The sequence below is a fragment of the Melopsittacus undulatus genome, chromosome 12 (genome assembly GCF_012275295.1).
Source record: "Melopsittacus undulatus isolate bMelUnd1 chromosome 12, bMelUnd1.mat.Z, whole genome shotgun sequence".
Classification (NCBI taxonomy): domain Eukaryota; kingdom Metazoa; phylum Chordata; class Aves; order Psittaciformes; family Psittaculidae; genus Melopsittacus; species Melopsittacus undulatus.
The window spans coordinates 15,208,671-15,231,415 of record NC_047538.1 but is presented as its reverse complement, the minus strand read 5'-3'; the positions used below and the strand labels follow the sequence as shown (position 1 = coordinate 15,231,415).

Below are 22,745 nucleotides of genomic sequence, written 5' to 3'. Positions count from 1 at the left end.
TAATGCTTGGGATTCTGTAATACACCACACTGTGTTAGTGAATAGCAGCTGTACATCAGCAACTAAAGGACTGAGCAGTAAGGAAGACCTGCCAACCAAGGGAACACAGTACTGAATTCCCAAAGCAAGTGATGTAGTCACAGGGGCCTGTAACTGCCAGTACTAATTCCTTTCATCCCTCAATCTGTCACAATAGCACCAGGCCTGTTGAGCAAGCCAGTAAAGATGGAGCAATCTGAAATTTCCATAAATCCTGCACTTACTGAATCATCATGAGGAAGCAACAAACTCATATTATAAAAATGCTACAATGTCCACAGCTGAAATCAGTTTTATTCCAAGACTGCTGTGTCACTGACACTACAATAAAGGCTTTCCTAGATCATTTCCTAAAACATACAAGTTAAGCCGAGCTGACCTCACTCCAAGCATGCCCTCACCAGTGACAACTTCCAGCCAGGTATCATTTAAGTAAAAATACAAATTCCAATTAAGCTTTAATTTCCTTTCTGGTGATGTCTGACTATGTAAACATTAAATTCCTTGCCAAAAAAATGAACAAATCAGTACTTCCAGAACCAATGAGCCTGTAATGGATTTAACTTCCATTTAAAAATATGTGCAGGGATCAAGGAATGAAAGTTTCTTTGTCTAAATATGCTTAATCTATTGTAATACTGATCACACTGGAGCATTTTATAATATCAAACTTTATTGCTCAAAACTAATTGTCTGAAAAATACACATGTAGTACTCAAAGACCAAACACAGAGGATTATATGATTGTGCAGAAAAAAAAGCAAGCAGAGGCTCAGTGACAATGAGGCTTTATAATTGTACCAATTCAGCACGGGCATCAAGCAGCTGCACCCAGCACGACTCAGACTGCAACCATCACCTACTTGGGCAATAAGAATGAATTCCAGGTTGGTGGTTGTTTCTCAGATACGCATCAGAACACTGTAACTGATGATTTTATTTGGTTAACAACAGAATGGCTTTTTGCACTTCACATTTCTTTCCAGGCAAAGCGAGGAGGTTATCGCTCCCTGAATTTTACTCCCGAACCAAAGTACAGTCTAGAGAGTTAATAAGATCTTAATGATGTTTTTTAAATACTTGGATATTACATGTAAGTTTTTATAAAGCCTAACAACAGCATCACAGGAAAGTGGAAGGTTACATACAACAGTTAAGTTTATGCATAATAGTCTTTCCAAACTTCTGAGTACCCAACTACTTCATCAGTTTTGTTTAATAAATACGGAAGAAAGAGCTGGATGCCTGATGTTTAAATAGGTAGCATCTGACTATTAATTGGAAGTCACAGTAAGTTTTCCATCAGTACCATAAAGATTTGAATGCACACTAATCCTTAAAGTCAATATACCACACTTTTGTCAAGAAGCACATAATATGCAAAGCACAAACTGTCCAAGTCCCAAAGAGCTGGAACAGTTCTTAAAAATACACTCCATCCCTATAAAAATATCCATCCTCCTCTGGCTATAGAAGGGATAAATAACAAAGATCAGTGACAAAAGCAGCAGTTGTTTTATGCATTCGTACAGTCAAGATCTAAACCTTTACAGCCGATTACCTAGAAAACACACAAGTTACACGACAAGTTCAGGATACATCTTGAATCACACTGTAAGTGTTCATGCAGAAGCTGAAGTTAATGCAATGATCTATCCTCTATCACAGCAGCTCGTGCTTATGTGCAAATGCAAGACTGTTACACTCCAAACAATAGTAAACATTAAAACACAAGAATACTTCACAATGACATAAACAGCAGTTAAGTTGTTTGTTCCAGCAGTTATTGCGCTATTTTCTGGACATCTCTCCAGTTAAAGGCTGCAGCAAGGTCTAATACCATCTTTTTTGTTTGTTTTTGTTTAGAATGCATAATATACGTTCTAGGCTTTGGTTCACAATGAAATCTCTGGATGTTTTCATTAAGGGCAAAGGTCACCTTGTGATTCTGATAGTGGCAGACTGAGGTAATACAGCAATCCTCTTAAAAATAATGAAAACAAATTTGTAAGCGAGGCATCTATGTATATTCTGCAGGTGACCTGCAAATGTATTGACATTCTGGTACGAGAAAAATAAAGAGTTCTATAAGGGTGATTTGTCTTTTACAGTGCCATCCAAGTACAGATTTTTCTGCTGAAAACACATAAGCTGAAGTAAAACCTACCTAGAAGAGTAGTACGGTTAGGCATAGGAGATAGAAGCCCTGTCTTTATTAAAAGAAAACAAAAAAACAAACTAAAACCAGACAAACAGTAATCACTGCTTGTCACTACTGCACCAATATTATATACCCTTCAGAAGATGGAGATATATTAAAGCTATACAAAAAAAAGCAGAGGCAGTGTTTTTTTGCTTTTGTCTTTTTAGATAGGCCACTTCTTTAAATAATAGTTTATGTATAGTCTTCCAACTACCCGTATCCTGTCACAGCAGGATTACAACTTGTGAAACTGAAAAGCTAAATCTAATAATATAAAATGGGTGAATTCTTATTTGCAGAGACCTCCAAGCACATCACTCAAACACAGAAATGGTAAGACTCCAAGATTCCTCCTGTTTAACTTCAAACATTCTATGTGGCATTATCTAATACTACAGCTATAAATTAAAATCTATGCATTTCCAAAACAACAGGTGATAATAAAAGGAGGTCTTACAATACTGATGCCAATATTGTTAAAATCCAGTAGGCACTAAGTTCATACTGCAGCACTCTATGTAACATGGTAAAAACAAAACCAACCAAAACCCCAAACAACCCCCTCCCCTCCAGCCCCCAGATCACTGTCCAGGTATGTACCAGGAGCTACAGTAATTATAGCTAACTGAGCAATCCCTCTCCTAAGAGGAAGATGAAATGCAGCAGTACAACCTTTGGCCACCCCCCAAAGCCCTACCACCACCTTGGTTTTCACTCTCTTCCTTAGGAACAAAGCAAAGAACCCACAGAAATGGTTCCAAGACAAGACTTACTGCAACCACCCAGTAAAGATCCTCATAGGCAGAATGAAACCCACAGCCCAGTGCTTTCACTACAGCCTCAACAGTTCCTTCTGTGCTTCACTGAAAGCCTCAGATGACATTGTGAGTACTGCCTGGTTTCCAAGATTGTATGTAATAGTAGTTGCATATTTGTGATTTTCTTACTTATCAGTCTAACCTGTCATAGTCTCATTCTAGTCATTACTCTATATCATAAGCCAAATCTACATTCTAATTTTCATTGCTGAAGTTACACTTCTTCTTTAATAACTAAAAATATAATTAAAAAAGTAAAACCAAACATTCTTAAAACCCCCTAACTTGCTGCAGTTACTTCAGGTTTCTTAGGGTTGTGGTTTTTTAATGCTTTGCTTTCATGTTGCTAATTAAGACTTAGTTGATCAAGTCTGATGGATTCTGACACCAAACAAATGAGAAGTTATTTTATTGCTGGGAGAAGGAAGCGGAAGGTCTTTAAACACATCATTGGCAAAATATTTTCAGACTGTCAACCACCATCAGCTGCATTTTGGCTCCAAGCTTTGAAAACAGCCTTCCAAATTAGTTCTTATTTTCATCAAATAAATAGGGCCATATTTTCCCCCCTTTTCAACTGATCTGTAAACTAACACAGCTAAGTCCCAGTAATTTTGGATATCCAGCCTGTTGCTTTTAACACTACCAGGTATACTTGTTCTGTTCAAGTAATAAAAAGTCTGCATACTGTGGTCTCAGATAACTAAGCCTGGCAGGAGACAAAAAACAAACCAGAAAGAAACAGCGTTACTGGCCTAATCCTATGGCATTAGGAACATTGCTCATCACTGTCATGTATTTGTCACCAAAGTGTCTTATCAGTGCATATTATTATGTGCTGAAATGCAACAAAACTTTTCACAAAAATACTTTTAGGCATGTTCATACAAGAAGGTGTACATATATTTCTTTTATATATACATATATATGAATGTGTGTATATATATATACTATCAGCTTCAACCTGTACATAGATATTCTGAATTTCATCCTTAAAAAACACATCCACTTCAAACAACATGGATGGCTTTGCAGGAAAAAGTGCTTGATTGATTTCATCCTGTGTGAACATGCCTGTCCTCTGTGCATTTGCCCAAGTAGAGATCTTTATGATCAATCCTTTAAACGTACGTGTATCAGAGGTATTAAAACAAGGAAAAAAAAAGAAAATAAACCAGGAAGAAGTAATATTGCCCTGATGATGCAAAAAGAACAATGCATAACTGAAGCAGCTCGGATTTTAAAAGTTATCTTGCATTCTGCAGCAAACAATTTTTAAATAATTGTTGAAAATCTAGTTCCTCCATTTGTTATTGCTCCCCACTTGTAAGTTTTCTCATTAGACATCAACAGTACAGAGAGGTTCACTAGCAGGCTGAGCAGACTCCACTATTGTCATCTTGGGTTTCTTTCGGGTTTCCTCCTAAAAGAAGGTGAAACAAACCCCACCATAGTCATAAAGGGAATATAATAATAAATTTTTATAAAAGTTTGAGTAATTTTAGCCAAACTTGTCTCAATGGTTGCGAAAGGTTAACTTGTAATGTTAAAAATAAATACAATGAAGTACGTAAAATGAAGTTATAAGACAGTTTAAAAGACAGGATGAAAATCTCTCTAGAAGTAGCCCTCCTGCCCTCCCCCCGAACTTCTGAACAGCTCTGTGTGACATACAGTCTAAAATGAGCAGAAATTCTGGTCATTGGCAAGTCTGACCCATTGCATTCTTCAATAAATACAAAATTAAACGTAAGTATTTCTTCAAGAGCACACACAAAAGCAAATACTCACTCTTTCTTGTGCCAGTTTTTTCATTTCTTCCTGCAACTTGTTCAGGATGTGCAGATTTGGCTTGTTCTTTTTGGCATACTGCTGAAGCTCTATCACACTTTTATCAGAGGTTTCCTATTCAACAGAACCAAAAGCAGCAACAGGTGAGCTTTTGGATGAAAAAAATACGTGGAGCAGAAGTTTAACTTGTGATAGCTGTACTTCCTTAAGTAATAACAGGTACTTCCATGAGTTAGTTAAATATTAACTAGGTTATAGAATTCTGACATGGAAGATTCAGGATTATCAGTTACTATTGTTGATGAAAACACTTATTTTCTGGCATTAGCAAGGCATGAGAATAATTTCAGAAGGTTTGAGACCTGCTCAGATGTATAGAGTGCCTATACCTTGATAGGGAGCAACACTATTATTCCAAAACAGGAACCATTTAAGCTTTATGGTAACTAAATTTAAAACTGAAAAGTCCAAAAGCAAACCCACAAACTTAAGGTAGGTTACAACCAAACACAATCATGTTCACCTGTTTAACCATCTTGCTGTTCTCTCTCCCATACATACGCAAGAGAGAGCCCCAGTTCTTCACATGTGGATGCAGTAGCTGTAGGATTTTCTGAGAAGCTAGTTGTTTTCCAACTCTCTTGTTTTTGCCTGTAAAAATAATAATGAAAATATGTCAATACCAGCACATAATCAGGTACACACCAATATTTACTTGTGTTATTCCAAACTGAGATACCAAAGAAGAGTAAAATAAGCATGTAACAAAGCCAGACAGCTGAAAAAGCACCTACGAAATGCACAGCTGATGAGAGCAGGAAAAAAGGAAGATATTATCAGAAGTCACATGATGTACTGTACTTACACCAGCCTCGCACCGTGTGCTTGCCACAAGTCATGACATATTCACTCTTCTGATTTTTGCCAGGAATCACTTCAAACTTTATGGTTGTGTCACCCATTCCGTGGTTTCTTTAGCACAAACAAAATCAGTATCATATACTATGTAAAACTAAACCCAACTGAAGTGATTGCAGTTGTCTTTGACAGTCATTGCAACAGAATTAGTTACATTAATAATAAATTTGTAGATGTTAATTAATAGAGAGTTCTGGTTTAGATCAGTAACTTAACTTAAATGGAAAGGCAAGTCTGTATAAACAAACCCCACATATACTTCTGTGCCCCACAACTAAATCCTAATCTCAGAAGAGGCGTAAACAGAAAATGCAAATTAAAAGGAAGATACAACATTAACAAGCTCTGCCCACACCATATCCCTTACAGCCAGTGTGAGGGCAGAGAGCTTGGCCAGCCCACAGACATCCCACCCACAACCAAACAATGTGCCCTGACCCAAATGCCTGTACACAACAGCATTTGCTCCTTACTTCGCAGCCTTACCTTTTAAGGCACTCATGGAGAATCTGATATGGAGACAACAGTCCAGCTTTACTGGTGAGTTCATATACCCGTGAGTCCTCAATACTGATATGGTTAAAATACTACAAAGGAATTGAAAAGGGTTATTGCTCTTTTGCACAAATGACCTTAGTACTGTTCTTAACCATTACTTCTCCTTTCCAACACTGAACAAATCCTGTTACTCTCCACTTAATACTTGCAAAAGTATTTCTAAATCCATAATGAAGCAATTTACCAACAACATTAAACCTGACACATTTAAAATACATTTGCAGGCAGAAATTTAAATAATTCCAATTTTACATTCTACAAGATGGACATAAAAATGACAGTCTTAGAAATCCTTTATCATTTTTCCTTCCTGTCCTGGTTTAAACCAGGACACACTCTGAGGACATTATTTATTTTAGCTAGTTATGAAATTCTACTTACCAAAATGCTGTGGCTTATAATAAAAGAAAACATAAAATACAAAATGTTCCAATGGGTGTTCTTTTAAAGCCATGGGAAAAATTGTCTGTTTTCTTAATGACCATTTCAGTAGTCCAGGATATACAATACAGCTTTAAAAAAAAGTGTTGTCATTGCCATAGATTTTGCTATAAATGAAGAATTTCACATTTCCATCTGACTGAGAAAACAATGTTATGAATTTTCATTATTATTTCTAACATTGAAGGTGCAACGTTTTAAAAACCAACTCCAGCAACGACAGTCAGTAAGCCAGAGTTCAGTACCTCAAGTTCTTCACTGTCTTTGGGCTTCTCCTCAGAGGTCTGTTTAACAAAGTCAGGAATAAGGATTTCCAGTGTAGCTCGAGCTGCAGAAAGTGATTGAACATCTTGATTACATTTATTTTAAACCATGATTGGAAAGAGCAACAGCAGAATGAAGCACTCTTCAAGCAATCCACATCTCTCCTAGAAATATCCACTTGTGTTAGAAAACAACTTTAACAGCTAAGACTGGCATCTCTTTGTAAGGAGTATATTCACCTGCACTTTATAAGGGGAAAAAATAAATCTACTCTTTCAAGTTGATAATAAAAGTCTCACAACTAATTAAACCACGAAATGTCTATGAAAGGAAAAGAAAAATACAATCAAATCTCATTTTAAAAGTGACGTACAGCCCTAGGACCTAAAATTAGAGAGTTGTTATCATCTATTACCTGTTACAGGCAAATCCTAGCACTGTATCACCAGGGAACTCAGTATCCTGGTATTGTACAAAAAACACACCCAGAATTTGCCTACATTTTCACAGCAAAATACCTTTTTCTCGTGCACAAACAATTCTGGCCTGTCTTTGGGTGATTCAGCTACACTGACATTTCATAAGTGCAGAAAGTACCACAGGTGTATTATACATCTTTACATTTGGAGAAGTTATTTTCTCTTGATTCTAAAAGACATTTAAGTCTGGAGATCAGTAAGAACTTCTAAAGTGTCAAGACACACTCTCTCCTAGATCTTTATTACTTATTTATTACAGATTTACACAATTAGAACCGATTAATGAAAGGAAGCACTTGGAAATCAATAATCACTTAGTTCAATGCAATTGTTTTATTGTCAGAAAGAGAACCACAACATCTAAAAGCTTGATGGATTTTTTTTGTTTGTTTTTAAAGGACAAAGGTTTACATTTTGCTTAAATCCATACACTGGGTGTTTATATCACAGGTGACAGTATAAATATAGAACTCCCAACATGTTCTTATTGGTTTCATCATTAGAGACAGATGCTCTTACAGCTACTTAGCACACATCAACAGTTTATAAGTAACATCTCAACTTCCTTCATCATTTTTTATCCTAGTAAAATGTTGAACCAGGGTTGTCAGAAAGGTTTCTGCTACAGTATGTATCCCTTCTACTGGAAGAGACCTTCTTTGACTATGACTCCTACTCAGTCTTGCAAATGTGTCATCTGCAAAGCAGAAATGAAAACAGATAAACAATTCAGCAGTTGGTATTAAGAAAGGAAAAACGTTACCAGCTTTATTCTTGGCAAGTTTTTTGCTGCTGGCAGTTCCTGCCCCATAAGTAACTCCATCAATAATCACTGAGGCTCCAAAAGGTTCACTTGGGTTCTCTGGAAATGGAGGAGGGAAGAAAAATAAAGCTTTTCAGAACTCCCAATGTAAAACACTCATCATGAACACCATCTCTATCAAGATTAGTTTTCCTTCTTCATTTCTGCTTCAAGAGGGATGGAAATTTTTACTCTTCAGAAAGACAGAAGAATTGCTTACTTCAGTATATGAAAAACAAAGTTTTCTGTTAACAGACTTGCTACCATGAATTCATTCTTCCAAGTGAAGCACTTTAACATTTTAAGGGATCATTTGTAATCTGCCAGAATTCAAATGTTAATTCCAAAGTGTAAATAAAACAGCTACACATTCTGATATTGAAAATTCAGTTACATTACGTAATGCATAGCAAAATTCTGAATAATTACTGAATAATACAAACAATAATCTGGAATAGATTCCACAATGAACTAAGATGCCCAACTTGTAATTCCTTGGATCATTGCTACAGGACTTAAATCTTTTCAAGCCTATTGCTGAAAAAGGTGTAATTTTTAGCATTGCTGTATCACCCCCAAAACCCATCAAAAGACAAAATACAAGGAACACGTTCTATACCACTTTGTAAAGCAGCTAGGTAAGGCAATATGGCTGGAATTTACAGAACAAAAAGCCAACATTAATTTCATTCCAGTTATATATGCCACATGTATTTAGATTATTTATTAAGCATGAAGTGCATTCCCCCATGGTAGTTATCTAAACTTAAATTCTCCCTCGGTTTTTCTTTTCCTCAGCACTGGTATCACTTACATGGTCTCAGCAGAGCCTAACTCAGGAACTACCAAACCTCTCACACCACCAGCACAGAATAAAATTAAAGTTGTTTAAAACCTACAAACACACATTTCCCCCAGCATCTCACATGGATCGTTTTCACTAAGGCTCAAGTTTCCCAAGCAAAACCTCATGTTGTTATTTTAAATGTAAGACCACTCTTATCCTTAAGTCACGTAGAAGATACAGAAGATGCTTCTTAGCTAGAGTCTGACTCATGATAGACTTTCAAGGCATTTCCTAGGAAAAATGTCCATTCTTTGATTGTTGGGTTTGTTTGTTTGTTTGTGCAAGATACCCAAGCATGAGTTAAGCCCTTCCAAACAGCACATGGTCCCTCACAAAACTTAAGAGACTTACCACATTCAAAGAAATTGTAAACAGGGCGAACCTTTAGGACTCGTTGCATATATTCATGCAGTATGCAAACTTCAGATTTCCCATTGGGATTAATGACAAATTCTACAAAAAAGAAAATAGAGGGAGGAAAAAAGAGCTCAGTAGTTCCAGCCTTTAAAAGACAATTTCCATTACAAGTAAGTAAATAAATCAGAGCTCCAAGGGCTAAGTGCCACTCCTCATGCCACAGGATGCAACTGCACACACAGTTCTTTAACTGTATCCATCAGACTGCTTTAAATTTCTATTTTTAATTGTAAGATTTAATCTGCATCAGGCGGGCATTTTAACATGTGGGACCAGTTAAAGCAGGTATAGAACTGAGAAGACAGCAGCATTGAGTGACTAGACAGGAGGATTTTCAGTAACAGTCAACAGTAACAAGTAGCTGAAGGTAGTAACCAGTTACCAGGACAGCAACCTTAAATACAAATCCTTTCATTTAGAAATTATTCATTTTATTAATAAGTATGTTTTGACAGTATCCTTCCTTTTTCTATGTAGTGTCATTTAAGCACACTGAATTCTACAAGAAAGTGGACTAATTACAGGATTTTTCTTTTCAGTCAAGCTCAGAACTGCAATTAGTCTGTGATACAGACTATTTGAAGTACAGGTAAATGAACTAACCTTTCTTTGTAGGTGCATCTTGCACAGACAAGGTAATGAGTTTCTGGTTGGCAGGCAGAATGGGCCGCTCGGATTCTGCCTGTTTCCTCTTCATCTCGCGGTTGAATTGCCGTCTCTCAGCCCAGGTTCTGAACTTTTTTACAGTAACTTGTTCAAAGTCAAAACGTTTTTCAAGATAGCGTCTAAAATCTTCCAGATCTAAGAGACACAAGCAAGTTACTCTCTACCACTTAGCAAGCATTAAGTTCACTACTTCCACTGTTTTAAACATGTTATTACTTTTTTAGACTAGGAGCAAAAGTAACACACTCAAGGTTAAGAGCCTATCTTATACTAACAGAACTAATTACAAGTTCTCCTGTTACTGGGTCAAGTGCAAAACATTTGTGCAAACTAGAAAATGGGGAGGGGGAGCATTTTATTCTGTCACTTGAAGATTTTACTAAGCCATAACTAGTGTAATACTCAGCACAATTGCCATGAAACACCAGTATTTGCTTTATTTCATCACCTATTCACCTTAGTACCTGAAGCAAGGTGTACAGTGAGCAGTAACAGTAGTAACGCTATTACTCAGTTTCCTGAAGCCTGACCTGATTACAGCTGCCATGAAACACTACAGAATGACATTCCATGAGTAACCTCTGGCCTCTAAACAGGATTTAACACATTCATCTTCACATATAGAGTACTAAAACACTGAAGTAGTCCCCCATGAAGTACAGCTGCTTCTCCTTTATAGGATATCTTTGCAGATGTAATCAGCAAAAGTAGAGAGCAGCATCCCAAGATGTAAGCAAACAAAAGGAAGCTGCTGGTATTGTTTCCTTCCACAAGGCACTCCACATGCAAGTCACACTTATAACTTGAGCACTCAGTATTTTGTTCTCAGTTAACACAGAACTGATCCTATTTAGAGAGAGAGACAGACAGATGACCTTCATGTAGAAAATAACTGTGTTTTGCTGCTAAACACCAATTTTTTTCTTTTTTTACCTTTCAGCATGTTGCAGACTGAACGAGGACAGACATAACAAGTGTTATGTCTGAACACTACAAAGGTAAGTGGCAGACTACAATCATCAATACTCTGAGCAGCACTACGTTACTTGGATGGTACTCTCAGATATGTAGTAGCTTGTGGTAAATGGCACATGAGCTTTCTCTCCAGGTTCCTCTGTAAGTTTGGCTGTGATTTCAGCATGACTTCTTCAGGCAGCTTTTTGTGTAAAAGCTATCAGACTTGCATAAATACAATAATGAAGCAACACACCCCTTTGCATGAGTGCAGTTATATTTACGTAACTTACTCTGCTACATTTAAACCAAATTTGCTTATTTGCACAACTGCACCATTTACCTTAAGAGATCATACTGACAACAGATATAATTCAGGCAGTATAGAGACTGCATAGAACAGCCTAAATACAAACACTGTTGACAACATCAATTCATATATACACATCGATTTAACTGGTTCTTAAACTGAGGTAAAGTCTACAGGACTAAACTTCTTAAATTTTCACATTTCTGTGTGCAAACCTTTTGCATGTGGACTGTCAGCAAAAGCTTCCCCTGGTTTCTCTTGCTGTTAAAATCAAACTCTATTTCTAATACTGCATCTATTTTTCCAGGTCTCTGCATACAAAAAACCATGCAGAAAGACAACTGAGCACTTGATCTCAGGCAAGGTATTATTCAGTTGCCAAGTCTGGAATAAAGCATATGCATCCTAAATGCCATTACCCCAGCTCCAGCTGAGAAAAGACTCTACTTTCCATACATACCTACAGATTCATCTTTACATACTTCAACTTTGGCCTTAACTTGTCCTAAGGCTCCTTGTGCTGGATCTCCCCCTGTGGGGTCTTTCTCATCTAAAGGCCCAGAGTCAGCAGCAGTGGAATCTGGTTCTTCTGTTTGGCAGTCCAGTTCTGAAGATTTATCTAGGTGCTTTACAGGAGATACTTCCCCATTTGGGGTTATGTCATTGTTTTGTTCCCTCTCCTCATTTTCCTTCATTTTTTTGTAATGAAAGCAGGGAATGCTAGTAAGGGGAGGATCATGTTTCTGCAAATATAAAATACGGGGGTTTCAGTACCTCAAGGTCACCAAAAGCAACACTCAAAACCAAAAGATGTTATCAAGATGGAAGTTACTTTTATTTACTCTATGCTCAAGCTTCTCTTTGGTCAGCAACCTTACTCTACTCAAGGTCTGAGTATACCCATTCCTATATCTTGGCACTGTATAACTCTGATACTAACCTTCAAAGTATATTTGTTGTTTCAGATCCAAACTATATTCTGTTCAATCACTTGCAAATCACAGAATTGGGGTTGGAAAGGACCTTAAGATCACCTAGTTCCAACTCCCCTGCCATGGGCAGGGACACCTCGCTCTAAATACTACATGCTTTCACAAAATCCATTGAGCTCTCTTGGGGTATAAGCCTATGATATTATATCCAATTTGTGCAAATTCCTTGGGTTCAATGTCATATGCTTACTTCCAGAATGTGGACCATTAAGCCACAGCTCAGGCTAGTTTATAGCTACAAATAAATTATCTATTTCTTGGTGGAATAAACCCCACATTTTGCAGACATACACTAGAACAACAAAGGCACCAAACAAGATCATTTTATTCATTTTAACTGCCCAAACTCACTGCAAAAACTGAAAAAGAAAACACTAAGAAAAATCCTATTATATTTTCAGAAACAGGAGTTTATTTTTCAAATACTTTAATTCTAGCACTGGAAAGAAGCCTGCTAAAGTAGAAAACCAGTCATCTGTTTGCAGGAACATGCCTCATCTCAGTAAGTATTTAAGTAACTGACAGCTCTCACCCTTATGCTTCCTGTTCCCAAGAAATAAGGTCTAGACCAGGTAACAACTCTAGATTCCCTGTGCAGATATACAGGAATGCCCGAGTTATGGAATGTCATGATCCATCCATCTGGCAAAGGTTCTGTAGGAGGGCGGCCACGACCTTTAAAGCAAAGAACAGCTTTAAACTGGGACAGACTGCTCAGACAAACAGAAAAAGAAGCAGGTTTTATTTTTATTGCTTTTTCTGTCTCAGAGGATAAAATGACACTGAAACAAGACTAAAACAGGTTTTGGTTTGCTTTAATAAAAAGGCACATGCTTCTAAACCACATTAAATCCTGTGAAATTACAGCTTCCATTATGTTTACAATAAAAAAGCAATGGTAGCACTAATTTCTATACAGACAATTCATTTCACCAGTGATTTTTCTCTTCTCTTTAGTGTTCTTTATGTACTTGTATCATCACAAGCATCATTGTATTTAATGGAAAAGTCATACTTGCTTTTGAAACAACAGAATTTTCCATTAAGATTTTCTGCATTTGACACTCGGGGATGAATTTGCATTGAGACACCACCAGACCCAAACAGCCAGCAATGCGTTAGACTGTACGTTTGGACTTTCCTATTATATTTTTTAGCTTAGGCACAATATGAATGAGGATGGAGTTCCTAAGTACCACAAATAATCTTCAGCTGTTTTCACAGCACTGAAGTCAAAATCATCCCAGATCATCCTTGTTCACCTCCCCACAAAAAGTATCATTCTTCATAGTTACTCACAAATCTAGACACTAAAATACGTTCTTATTACATAAAGCACATGGAGATCAAAACCCTCTCCAGAATCAACTTCACTGCTCAGGAATGTGAAAAATCATATCCTATAGTAAGAAGCCTTCAAATTATGAAGTTCTGTAACATACTAATAATTTCACAAGAACTGCTATCCTACATTTTGCTTGCTAAGATACTTCTATTCTACAGATAAGCCACACAAGAAAGAATAATATATTTTAATGAACATTAACTTACTTTTAAGTACAGTTTTAATTTTGGTCATCATTGGCTGCACACTCGTTTCTCCATCAGACTGGTGATCACTTTCACCAGCATATTTCTCATTTTCTAGTCTCCTTGTTTTGGGTGCTCGAAGACCCTCTTCCAGCAGAGCATCCACATCATTATCAAAGTCATCCTGCAAGAGACTTCATCAGACACTATCCTTACGGGTCTACAGCCTCCCTTTCCCCTTGCAAAGAGAGAACATATTTTCACTATGTACTTCCACAGAGAGAGAGAAACTAGAATTTTCCAATGATTCCAGTAAAAAAGACTGAAAAATAAGAAAATAAGATTTTGTAAGTGAGAACTGGTATTTTTCATGACATAAAGAGCTGCAATTGTCTAAGAAGTGTTTTAAAAGCTATTTTTAAGCAAGACTATAGAAGCTGCCACACAACTCGGAAGCTGATCAAGACAATTTACAAAGATTTTTAGCCAAAGTTCCGTCTCTGAAAATTCCACATTTTTGACCCAAGCACTGCACATTTCCAGAAAAGACTGTTTAAGTGAACATCTTTGCATATTTTTTCCCAAGCCACTTGGAAGCCTCTTACCCACAAAAACCCTTTATCTTTACTTACCTCATATGAGTAATTCAAGGTTTCTTCATCCACTTTATCTCTTTGAACGATTGCTTTAGATGTGAACCCTCCTCCTTCTTCATCTATTTCCATCAAATTGTCGGTAAAATCTTCTAGCTCATCCAGAACTGCATATTCTACTCTCTTTTCCTGATCAATATCATTTTCATCATCTTTCTTGTCATCATTTTCACCCCCTGTCCCTACAGCTTTACCATTACTACCACCAAAAGGACAAACATGCAAATCTCCATTGACATTATTAATACCAAAATCTGTATCTGCCTTATAATCCTGCTCAATTCCAGTGTACAGAACCTTCCTATCTTTGCTTTTGCAGCTTTCTGTAAAGCTAACACTAATTTTGACATCTTTAAGTAACTTAAGATCTGGGGTGAACTTTCGAACTGACGGTGCATGACGAGCAGTTCTTGGGCTTTGGTCACTATTGTTAGGGTCTACTATAAGACGACTTTTGTAGCAGGCAGATCCCTTTGTGAGAAGCTGTGTTCTGCAGATACTGTGCGTGTCCCCAGCAGGGGTATCTGACTGTCCATCACCACCAGAGCCAACGTCCATTACCTCTGCGTCACTGGACGTTTGCAGGGGAGGTGGTGGAGGCTGTTCGTTAGGCGGCAGAGGTGGGGGACAAGTGTGATTCTCCACATTCATTTCTCTTGCAGGTTCTTTAGGGAGGGGAGGTACATTTTCATATTTCTCCATTTTTAAAACTACTGTTTTTAAAAAACACAACGCTTTAATAAATGTTTGTATCTATATTCCTAACATGCATAAGTCCATCAAGATTGGTTTATCATGTTCTAGTCAATATGCAACACTGATGATTCAGTTAAGCTGACTACATTGTTCTTTTCATTAATGTAGACAGCTTTCAGAATCACTGTCTCAATTATTGGAAATCACAATGCATTCAGCTTAAATAGCTGAAGACTAAGACTGCATCTTCATTGGACAAGCAGCTCTCCCTTTCCTCTTTCAACCTACAAGAAGAAGAAAAAAAAAAAGAAGTCTTTGTCACAGAAAAAAAATGAAAGAAATGGAAACATTGCCCCACCAAAAAGCAAAACTGTGCCTGCCCCGGGCGGAAATCACAAGCAGAACTAAAAGTGACTTCTTTACGGTGAAAAAAAACAAGGTATCTGCTTCCTGAATGGGGCTGAAATGAGATTGTTTGTACTGCTTGATCTGTGCACCACCACAAGAATTTGCTAACATAGTTACCTGTATAATTTGTTGACTATCTCTGCTTGGTTACAGACAGGGCATTAAGCATGGCTTTTGTAGACAGCCGACTAAAAACTGTGTTTTGGGGGGATTCTCCTACTATTTGGCATAACCTGGTATGGAGCCATACTTACCCATGCAGCAGAAAGGGTAATTTACAGTTTAAGACAATCTGCAAAACCAACAAGACTGTAACAAGTACGGTCCCATAAGACACACGGCATTTTGGAAGTTTAAGTTATTTGGTATTTTTGAAATCTCATTGGAAGTTTTAACAGGAAAGCTCATAATTTACTAAACACTCACAGAAATTACTCTCTAGATAACCAAACAGTCGACATCTGAACTTCATTCCATACTACTGTGGGACTATATAATATTTGGGCCCAGACACATAGTGTTAAAGCTCAATTCATTCTGGAAGGCACTTTGAAACCATTTTTTAGGTAACTTAACTGGTAAAAAAATATATTTGCTCTAAGAAATGTTACAGGTGGCAGGGGTGTGTATTTTGGTTTGTTTGGTTATTTACACTAAATGGGTTCTTTCTGCCATTTTTATAATGGTTTCCTCAATTACACTTTTGTCACCTGAGCAGCACTACAAACACCTGGGGAAAGGAGGCATAATTTCTTACCTGTTATTTTGGTTTCTCCAAGTCCCACCATGCCCATCCCAAAATAGGCTTAAATATTCCTACCAGCTACAAATAAAGCAGTGTTCCTCTGCCCAAGGCAGCCAGCTGGCTGGATCTGCTGGCTGCCTTGGACTCAAAGGATTTCCAGGTAGCAGAGAAAGTCTATCCAAGGACTGCAGAAAGACAAGCTGCAAGCCCTTAGTGTTGCTGTGTGACGTTTGATAGCAACAGCGCTGAATGTCTGGGTTGTCATGAGGGACTTACAGAAGCCAAATACAATTCTCTAATGGATCTCTATGCCAGCCCAGACAGAACAAACCAACACCAATAACCAAACACCAGCTGGGGCAAGGCAGGGAGCTGGGAATCAAGAGTTATAATGGTTAAGAAACCATACATAGCAGCATACAGAAGCTACCTACCTGGAAGCTGGAGGGAAGCAAAACAGACAACAGAGCAAACCCTTATTTTAGTGATTTGGAAAGAAAGTATGTTTTGTTGGTGCAGCAGAACAGTTCTTATTTTGTGGAGAGTTTGTTTTTAATAAACTCGAAACAGTAATACATGCAATACACGAGCTTGACATGCACTGTGGAATTACTAAGGAAAAGCCTCCATTTTGATAAAGGCTCTAAAATAATACCATCTTCTTTGCTACATACATATTACTTTCTTGAATTAAAAAGAGCTCATTCACCAGTAAGACAAGCACTTCTATGTATTTAAATCCATTCCATCCTGCAAGATGTTCATACAATCACCCAAGCAGTGATCAATTCCTTCTTTCAAGAAGTTCTGATACACCTTATGTTACACAGAGCACTTCTAGAAACTCATTTGTATAATAACCTTCCCCCTTCCTCATCTTCAGATTAAAAAGAAAGATAAATTATTAAGTTCTTCACAATAAATCATGAGTGTATTCATTGTTAGTTCTGAACAGAAGAATCAAAAGTCACAGTACAAGTTCAGTAACTGCTGGAAAGTAAATGCTGAAGTAATCTAATTTTTCCACCTCAGAGTCTTTAGAAGACTCCCCAAAAGAGCAAACACAAGTAATTTACACAGAAATTACATACTGAAATTGGTATTCTAGAATTTGAAAGGGCACCACCTTCCCATATGACCAAGGCACTGCCTGGTCCAACTAGAAAACCTGGTTTTCACAAGTCTTAAGACGTGACTGTGAATGCAGTTTCCACAATCCTGATACACATCCCACTCCTACGCTAAAGAGTGTTTTAATACCATCCATGTCACAACACGAGAAATTAATTGTTACCTGCCTAGCTCTGGTAGTTCGCTGATACAACACCTCTGCTCTTTGTGGATGAGACATCTCATTATTCAAGCACTATTAACAATTAAATTCTTGTTGTCTTCCCTTGCTTGTTGGCCTTGAAAATAATGAACAGCATTCCAAATCACTGCCAGGGATTGTCTACTACTCGTACTGTAGCCAGAGAAAGTACCAGACCACGATGAGTTCCAGCTAGCTTTTGCATTTCTCGCCACAAACCTGCCACATCCCCAGGGTACGATAACAGAGGCCGGCAGCTCTACAGTTACAGTGGGCTACAATACCTCTCTATGAACTACAAAAAGGCAGGGAGAAGCAGAGCAACACAGGTCCAATTCCCATATACTTTTTTGCCAACTGATGTTACAATATGCCTTTTACATCAGGGCTGGAAAAACCACAAATGACCAAACCAACAAAGCCAATGAGGACTTTCCCTTAGATATCAGGTATTTTAAAAGACAGACGGGATAAATCCTAAAAGGATAAGTTAGATGAGCCAAAGAGCCAAAATGGAATTACATCAAGGGAACAAAATCACCACATGTAAAACCATACTTTGTATACTAGGTCATGTAATATTAGCATACAATGTAAGTCAGTCTTCCTATTGTCAGCCTCAATTAGCTTGCCCTGAAAGAACAGATTTTACTCTCCAAGGCTCCAAGTTCCATTGAGAGTTTCCATAAGGACTCCTTAAAGACATGTGGGACACCACTGACAGCTGCAAGAGCCTATATAAGACACTGACTGACAATATGAATGCACAGCTCATGCTCTGCTGATCACCAGGACATGGAAATTTCACATTCTTAGTTGCCTGCTGTTATTTTAGCTGATCATTTGGAAAAGTTCCATGTCACAAAGTAAACTCAGAGAAACAGGTACATAGTAAATATCTAGATGTAGCAAACTACACAGGTTGAACTACACAGAAGCAGTGTCTTGGCTTGGTTATCATAGAGATTGTATTTTTAGGGCAGAAAGAAAAAACCACTCTTTGTTAGTAAGTACCACTGCTTATTCCCACAATCAGAACATGGAGGGGGGAAGTACAGGGAAAAGGGTGCCTCTTTCCAAGACAGGGCAAGACCAGACTCTCAAAATTTGTAACCAGCACTGGCCCAACTCAAAGAGGAACTCCCTTTGCTGTACAGCATATTGGCAATCTTACCAGGGAGTTCAAGAAAGAACGTATTTTCTTCATGCGTACCTGTAGCTGCAGTCAGGAACACTGAACAGCAGACCTCAGATCCTCTCTCCCAAAAATCACTTCTAAAAAGAAACTGGATTCCTTGTCAGAAACTGCTTCCCAAAGGAACAGTGGCTCAGAGCAAGCTCTCCTTATTCACTATCCAAATACAAAAGTCACCTCCTCATCCTCTGGCTCCAAAGAGCACTTCTGCAGAGCAGGATTCATGAGGCATGGATCACTCTTGAAGATCCACTCCACAATTATCTACCTTCTTCTTATCATACCTATACCTATTTTATCTTTTTCATGCATAGTTCCAAAACCAAATTAATCCTATTATAAACTGCTGAAAAAAGGAGGGCTGAATTTATTTTCTTCAAACCAGAACAAGAAGCTTCAGATAAAAAACATTCTGTAAGTTAGCTACTACGTACCAGAACTCCTTTCTCTCCCCATTCTAAGTTCCAGAATAGAAAGGTTCTGAAGGAAAGCCACTTTGTGTAAGTCATCAAGACAGTTTCAGAAAATGCAGTTTGGGCCCAACCATAATATTATCAGTGGCAAACACAGACAAGAGTGAAAATATCTCTCCAGTTCCTAAGACCTCATCCCATTTCAGAGCGAACAGAATACCTCATTTTGGAGAGGCACCCTCAGAAATGGCAAAGCAGTTGCGTTTATAGCTTGGCCAGCTTTCTGGCAGGGTTTAGGGGGTTTCAATTAGTTGTGTAAAACAAGAAACGTTTTAAAGAAGTCTGCAAATCAGAGCCCAGGAAGGAGAAAAACGCATTACTCTTTTCACATCACAAATAGCTTCTTACTTGCAAAAAGAAACAACAGGCACAATGAACCCAATTCTCCTCTCATCCTCTCAAAAAGCAGAATAATCCTAGGAGTCAAAAGGAGCTGCCCAAAAGAGTGACCTAACTCCTTACCCAGAATTCAAATCGGAACCCTTAAGCTTAGTTATCTATAGAGACAGGAAAAGAGGTTCACTCACAAATGGAAAACTACAGATCTAATTCCAACACCCCGAATGCACAACCTAAAGGAATAAAGACACTGAATGGGTTCACACAGCAAACTCTCAATCCCAGTTTATGAGGGAGTGATACCTGGGTGTTACAGGGCCCACCTAAGCGAGAAAATGGACTTTATAGATAACCTGAAGTCTAAGGAAAAGGAGCGCAAAAGAAAGAACTCTATTTTTCCAGTCAAAAAAAGCTACAAAGAGTTAGAAGAATAAACCTTTTAGAGACTGAACGAGTTAATTTAGACAAACGTGTAACTGTGTGTCATTATTAACTGAAAGAACACAAAAGAATCCTGAGGGTTACAGACGCACCATGTTATCTTCGCTGTCCCAGTGTACCAGGCCTAACAGAAGGGAACGGGCGGGCACACACGCGTTGAGGAACGGCTGCCTTTTCTTCCTAACTTCACACAGGAGACAAGACACGCTCTGCTCCCCCGTATAAACGGATGTGCCCAGCGGAAATCCTCCCTCTCGCCTTCCCCTCACCCCAGACACACACACACGTACTGCGAGATGCACCGCGCTGCAGGAACTCCCCAGGGTCGGTACGCCCCATCACCCCGGCCAGGTGCGGGGAGGAAAGAGATGGCGTTCCCTTCTCTTCTGCCACCCCGAATACAACTGCAGGGCGAGAGCCGGGGGGATGCGGCTGTAGCCGGGACAATTCTCCCCCTAACCAACCTCCCCTCCAAAAAGAAACCCCAAACCTAATCCAAACCACCACCAACAAACGGCCCTGAACAAAACAGGACACCAGCTCTGAGGGAAGGACGCTGGGGCCGCGGGCGGGGGGAAGCGCCGCACGGCAGCACCCGCAGGGTAGGGCAGCTCCTCCCTGCCCGCAAAGGCGGCAGTGCCGCTGCGTTGGCTCCGGCTGCTCAGGGAAGGCTCCTCACGGCTCACCCACCGGCGGCGCCGGCGCTGAGGTGCGCGGCGGGCCGGGCGGCCCCCGCAGGCACCGCGGCCTGCGGGAACGGAGAGGCTGCTGCCCGCGCAGGCTCACTCGTGCCCGCCCCCCGCGCCGCCCCGCGGGGCCAGCACCCACCTGAGCCATCCCCGTGTCCCTGCCGCTGCTCCGCGAGTCGGGGGTAGCCGCGGGCGAGCTCGGCCGCCTCACGAAGAGCCTCCCCCGCCCCGCGCCGCGGCCGCCATCTTTAAACGCCTGCTCCGAGCCGTGCAGTCCCCACAGGCCGGACTCCGCGCTCGCCGAGCCAATGGCGATCCCAGTCTCTTCTGTCACGAATTTGAAATCTCGGCAGCCATTGGTGGAAGCCCTGTCATGTTAATCAGCTCTGCCAATAGGAACGCGGAAGGTATACGCCCTTACAGTAGAAGACCAATGAGCGAGGAGAGGGCGGGATTAGCTGCCAGCCGCTAGTTGGGAGGTTGTGCCTGGCCTGCGGTGGGCTCCTTTGTCTGGTACCCGCGGGATCCCGGAGGCGGTCACGGCGCCGCCGCCATGACCGTGTTCCAGGGGCAGCTCAGCCGGGGGCAGGAACCCCCAGCAGCAAGGAGCGGTGCCGAAGGAGGCCGTTAAAGCCGGCTGCTGATGGGCCCGGGGCGGGTTGAGGCTGAGGCGAACGGCCCCATGCACCCTGTCGGGCCTGCGCGGCGGGGCCTCCCTCACAGCCTCCCCGGGGCTCCCTACCCCCGAGTGCAGCGCGCCCGGCTCTCACCTAAGGCAGAGCCGCTGTTCTCGGAGGCGATGCCGAAGCTCCGAGCTCGGCTCTTGCTTGCACCGGGGTGGAACACCCTGAAGGCGGGCGACGGGATCAAAGCTAGCTGAGGGCGGCAGGGCGAGGAGAAGCCGAGGGCGTTCATGTGTTGTGATATAGAACCTCACACTAATGGATGGGGCAGTTGATCGTTAATGCTTTTTGTCCTTTCAATTCAGCCGCTCTCATTTTAAATTAACAAACAGCGGAAGCAACGGCTGTAGGAAGGTAATTGCCTTTTATCAGAGATGATGGAAAGACGGCTCAAGGCTTTTAGCCCCTGTGCGAGCCAGCTAAAAAGGAAAAAAACAAAAGCCACTTTCTCCTCTGAACACTGCTGTATAGCTTCAGGCAGCACAACCCCTTCAAAACTGATTTACTTAAACAGGATAAACCCAAGTAGGCCTATTCATCTTCCATGGCTTAAGGCCCAAGCAGTGCACAGAGTAAACCTCAAATCTGTGGCATTTAGACACAATTCCTAAATAACTACATAAAGTCCTAAAAAAATCCTATGTACACTTACTTCTAAAGGGTTAATGAACATTTGCTGTTCTAATTTGCTCTGATACATAATTTGCTCCTCCCCCAATAGAGAACTATATTAGCTTTTATAGTTGCACTTCAATTACAATGTTGCCTCTTCTGTCCTTCACTATCATAACTGCTTTGAAATGAACACCAGACCCAAAATACTATCATTATATTGGTTTAATCACCAACAGTGTAATAACATTTAACTATGATAAATATTTTTGTTTACCTCCATATTCAATTTCAGGACATGAGAATCTTCTAACATTTCACTCATGCCCTTGAGGTCCCCAAACACTGTTATGAAAGAGAATAGTAATATTATAAAACAACAGTTGGAAGACCTCTGTTAGGCTTTTCATCTTTGTCTGACTGGACCAACAGATCTAATAATAGGGTGGTAATTTATATGGCCATAATGT

General features: G+C 39.8%; 1 protein-coding gene across 1 annotated transcript; it reads right to left on the bottom strand.

Moving 5' to 3' along the window:
• Positions 1–692: 692 nt before the first annotated feature.
• On the bottom strand, positions 693–21,223 carry DGCR8 (DGCR8 microprocessor complex subunit). The gene is made up of 14 exons (XM_034068236.1): positions 21,120–21,223; positions 14,662–15,662; positions 14,051–14,213; positions 13,032–13,174; positions 11,968–12,250; positions 10,181–10,378; positions 9,512–9,613; positions 8,275–8,373; positions 7,014–7,096; positions 6,256–6,356; positions 5,717–5,823; positions 5,375–5,502; positions 4,852–4,965; positions 693–4,483 (listed from the first exon to the last, which is right to left on the bottom strand). The coding sequence occupies exons 2-14, from the start codon at positions 15,382–15,384 to the stop codon at positions 4,400–4,402; spliced, it is 2,328 nt and encodes a 775-aa protein (XP_033924127.1). The 5' UTR covers positions 15,385–15,662; positions 21,120–21,223; the 3' UTR covers positions 693–4,399.
• Positions 21,224–22,745: the final 1,522 nt, after the last annotated feature.

What these genes read in the sequence shown, in the direction of transcription:
- DGCR8 (XM_034068236.1), bottom strand. Translation starts at nt 15,384, where the DNA reads ATGGAGAAATATGAAAATGTACCTCCCCTCCCTAAAGAACCTGCAAGA. An exon ending in TTACAATTTCTTTGAATGTG is followed by an intron (nt 8,374 to 9,511) that starts GTAAGTCTCTTA and finishes CTCCATTTCCAG; the next exon opens with AGAACCCAAGTGAACCTTTT. An exon ending in GCACACGGTGCGAGGCTGGT is followed by an intron (nt 5,503 to 5,716) that starts GTAAGTACAGTA and finishes TTATTTTTACAG; the next exon opens with GCAAAAACAAGAGAGTTGGA.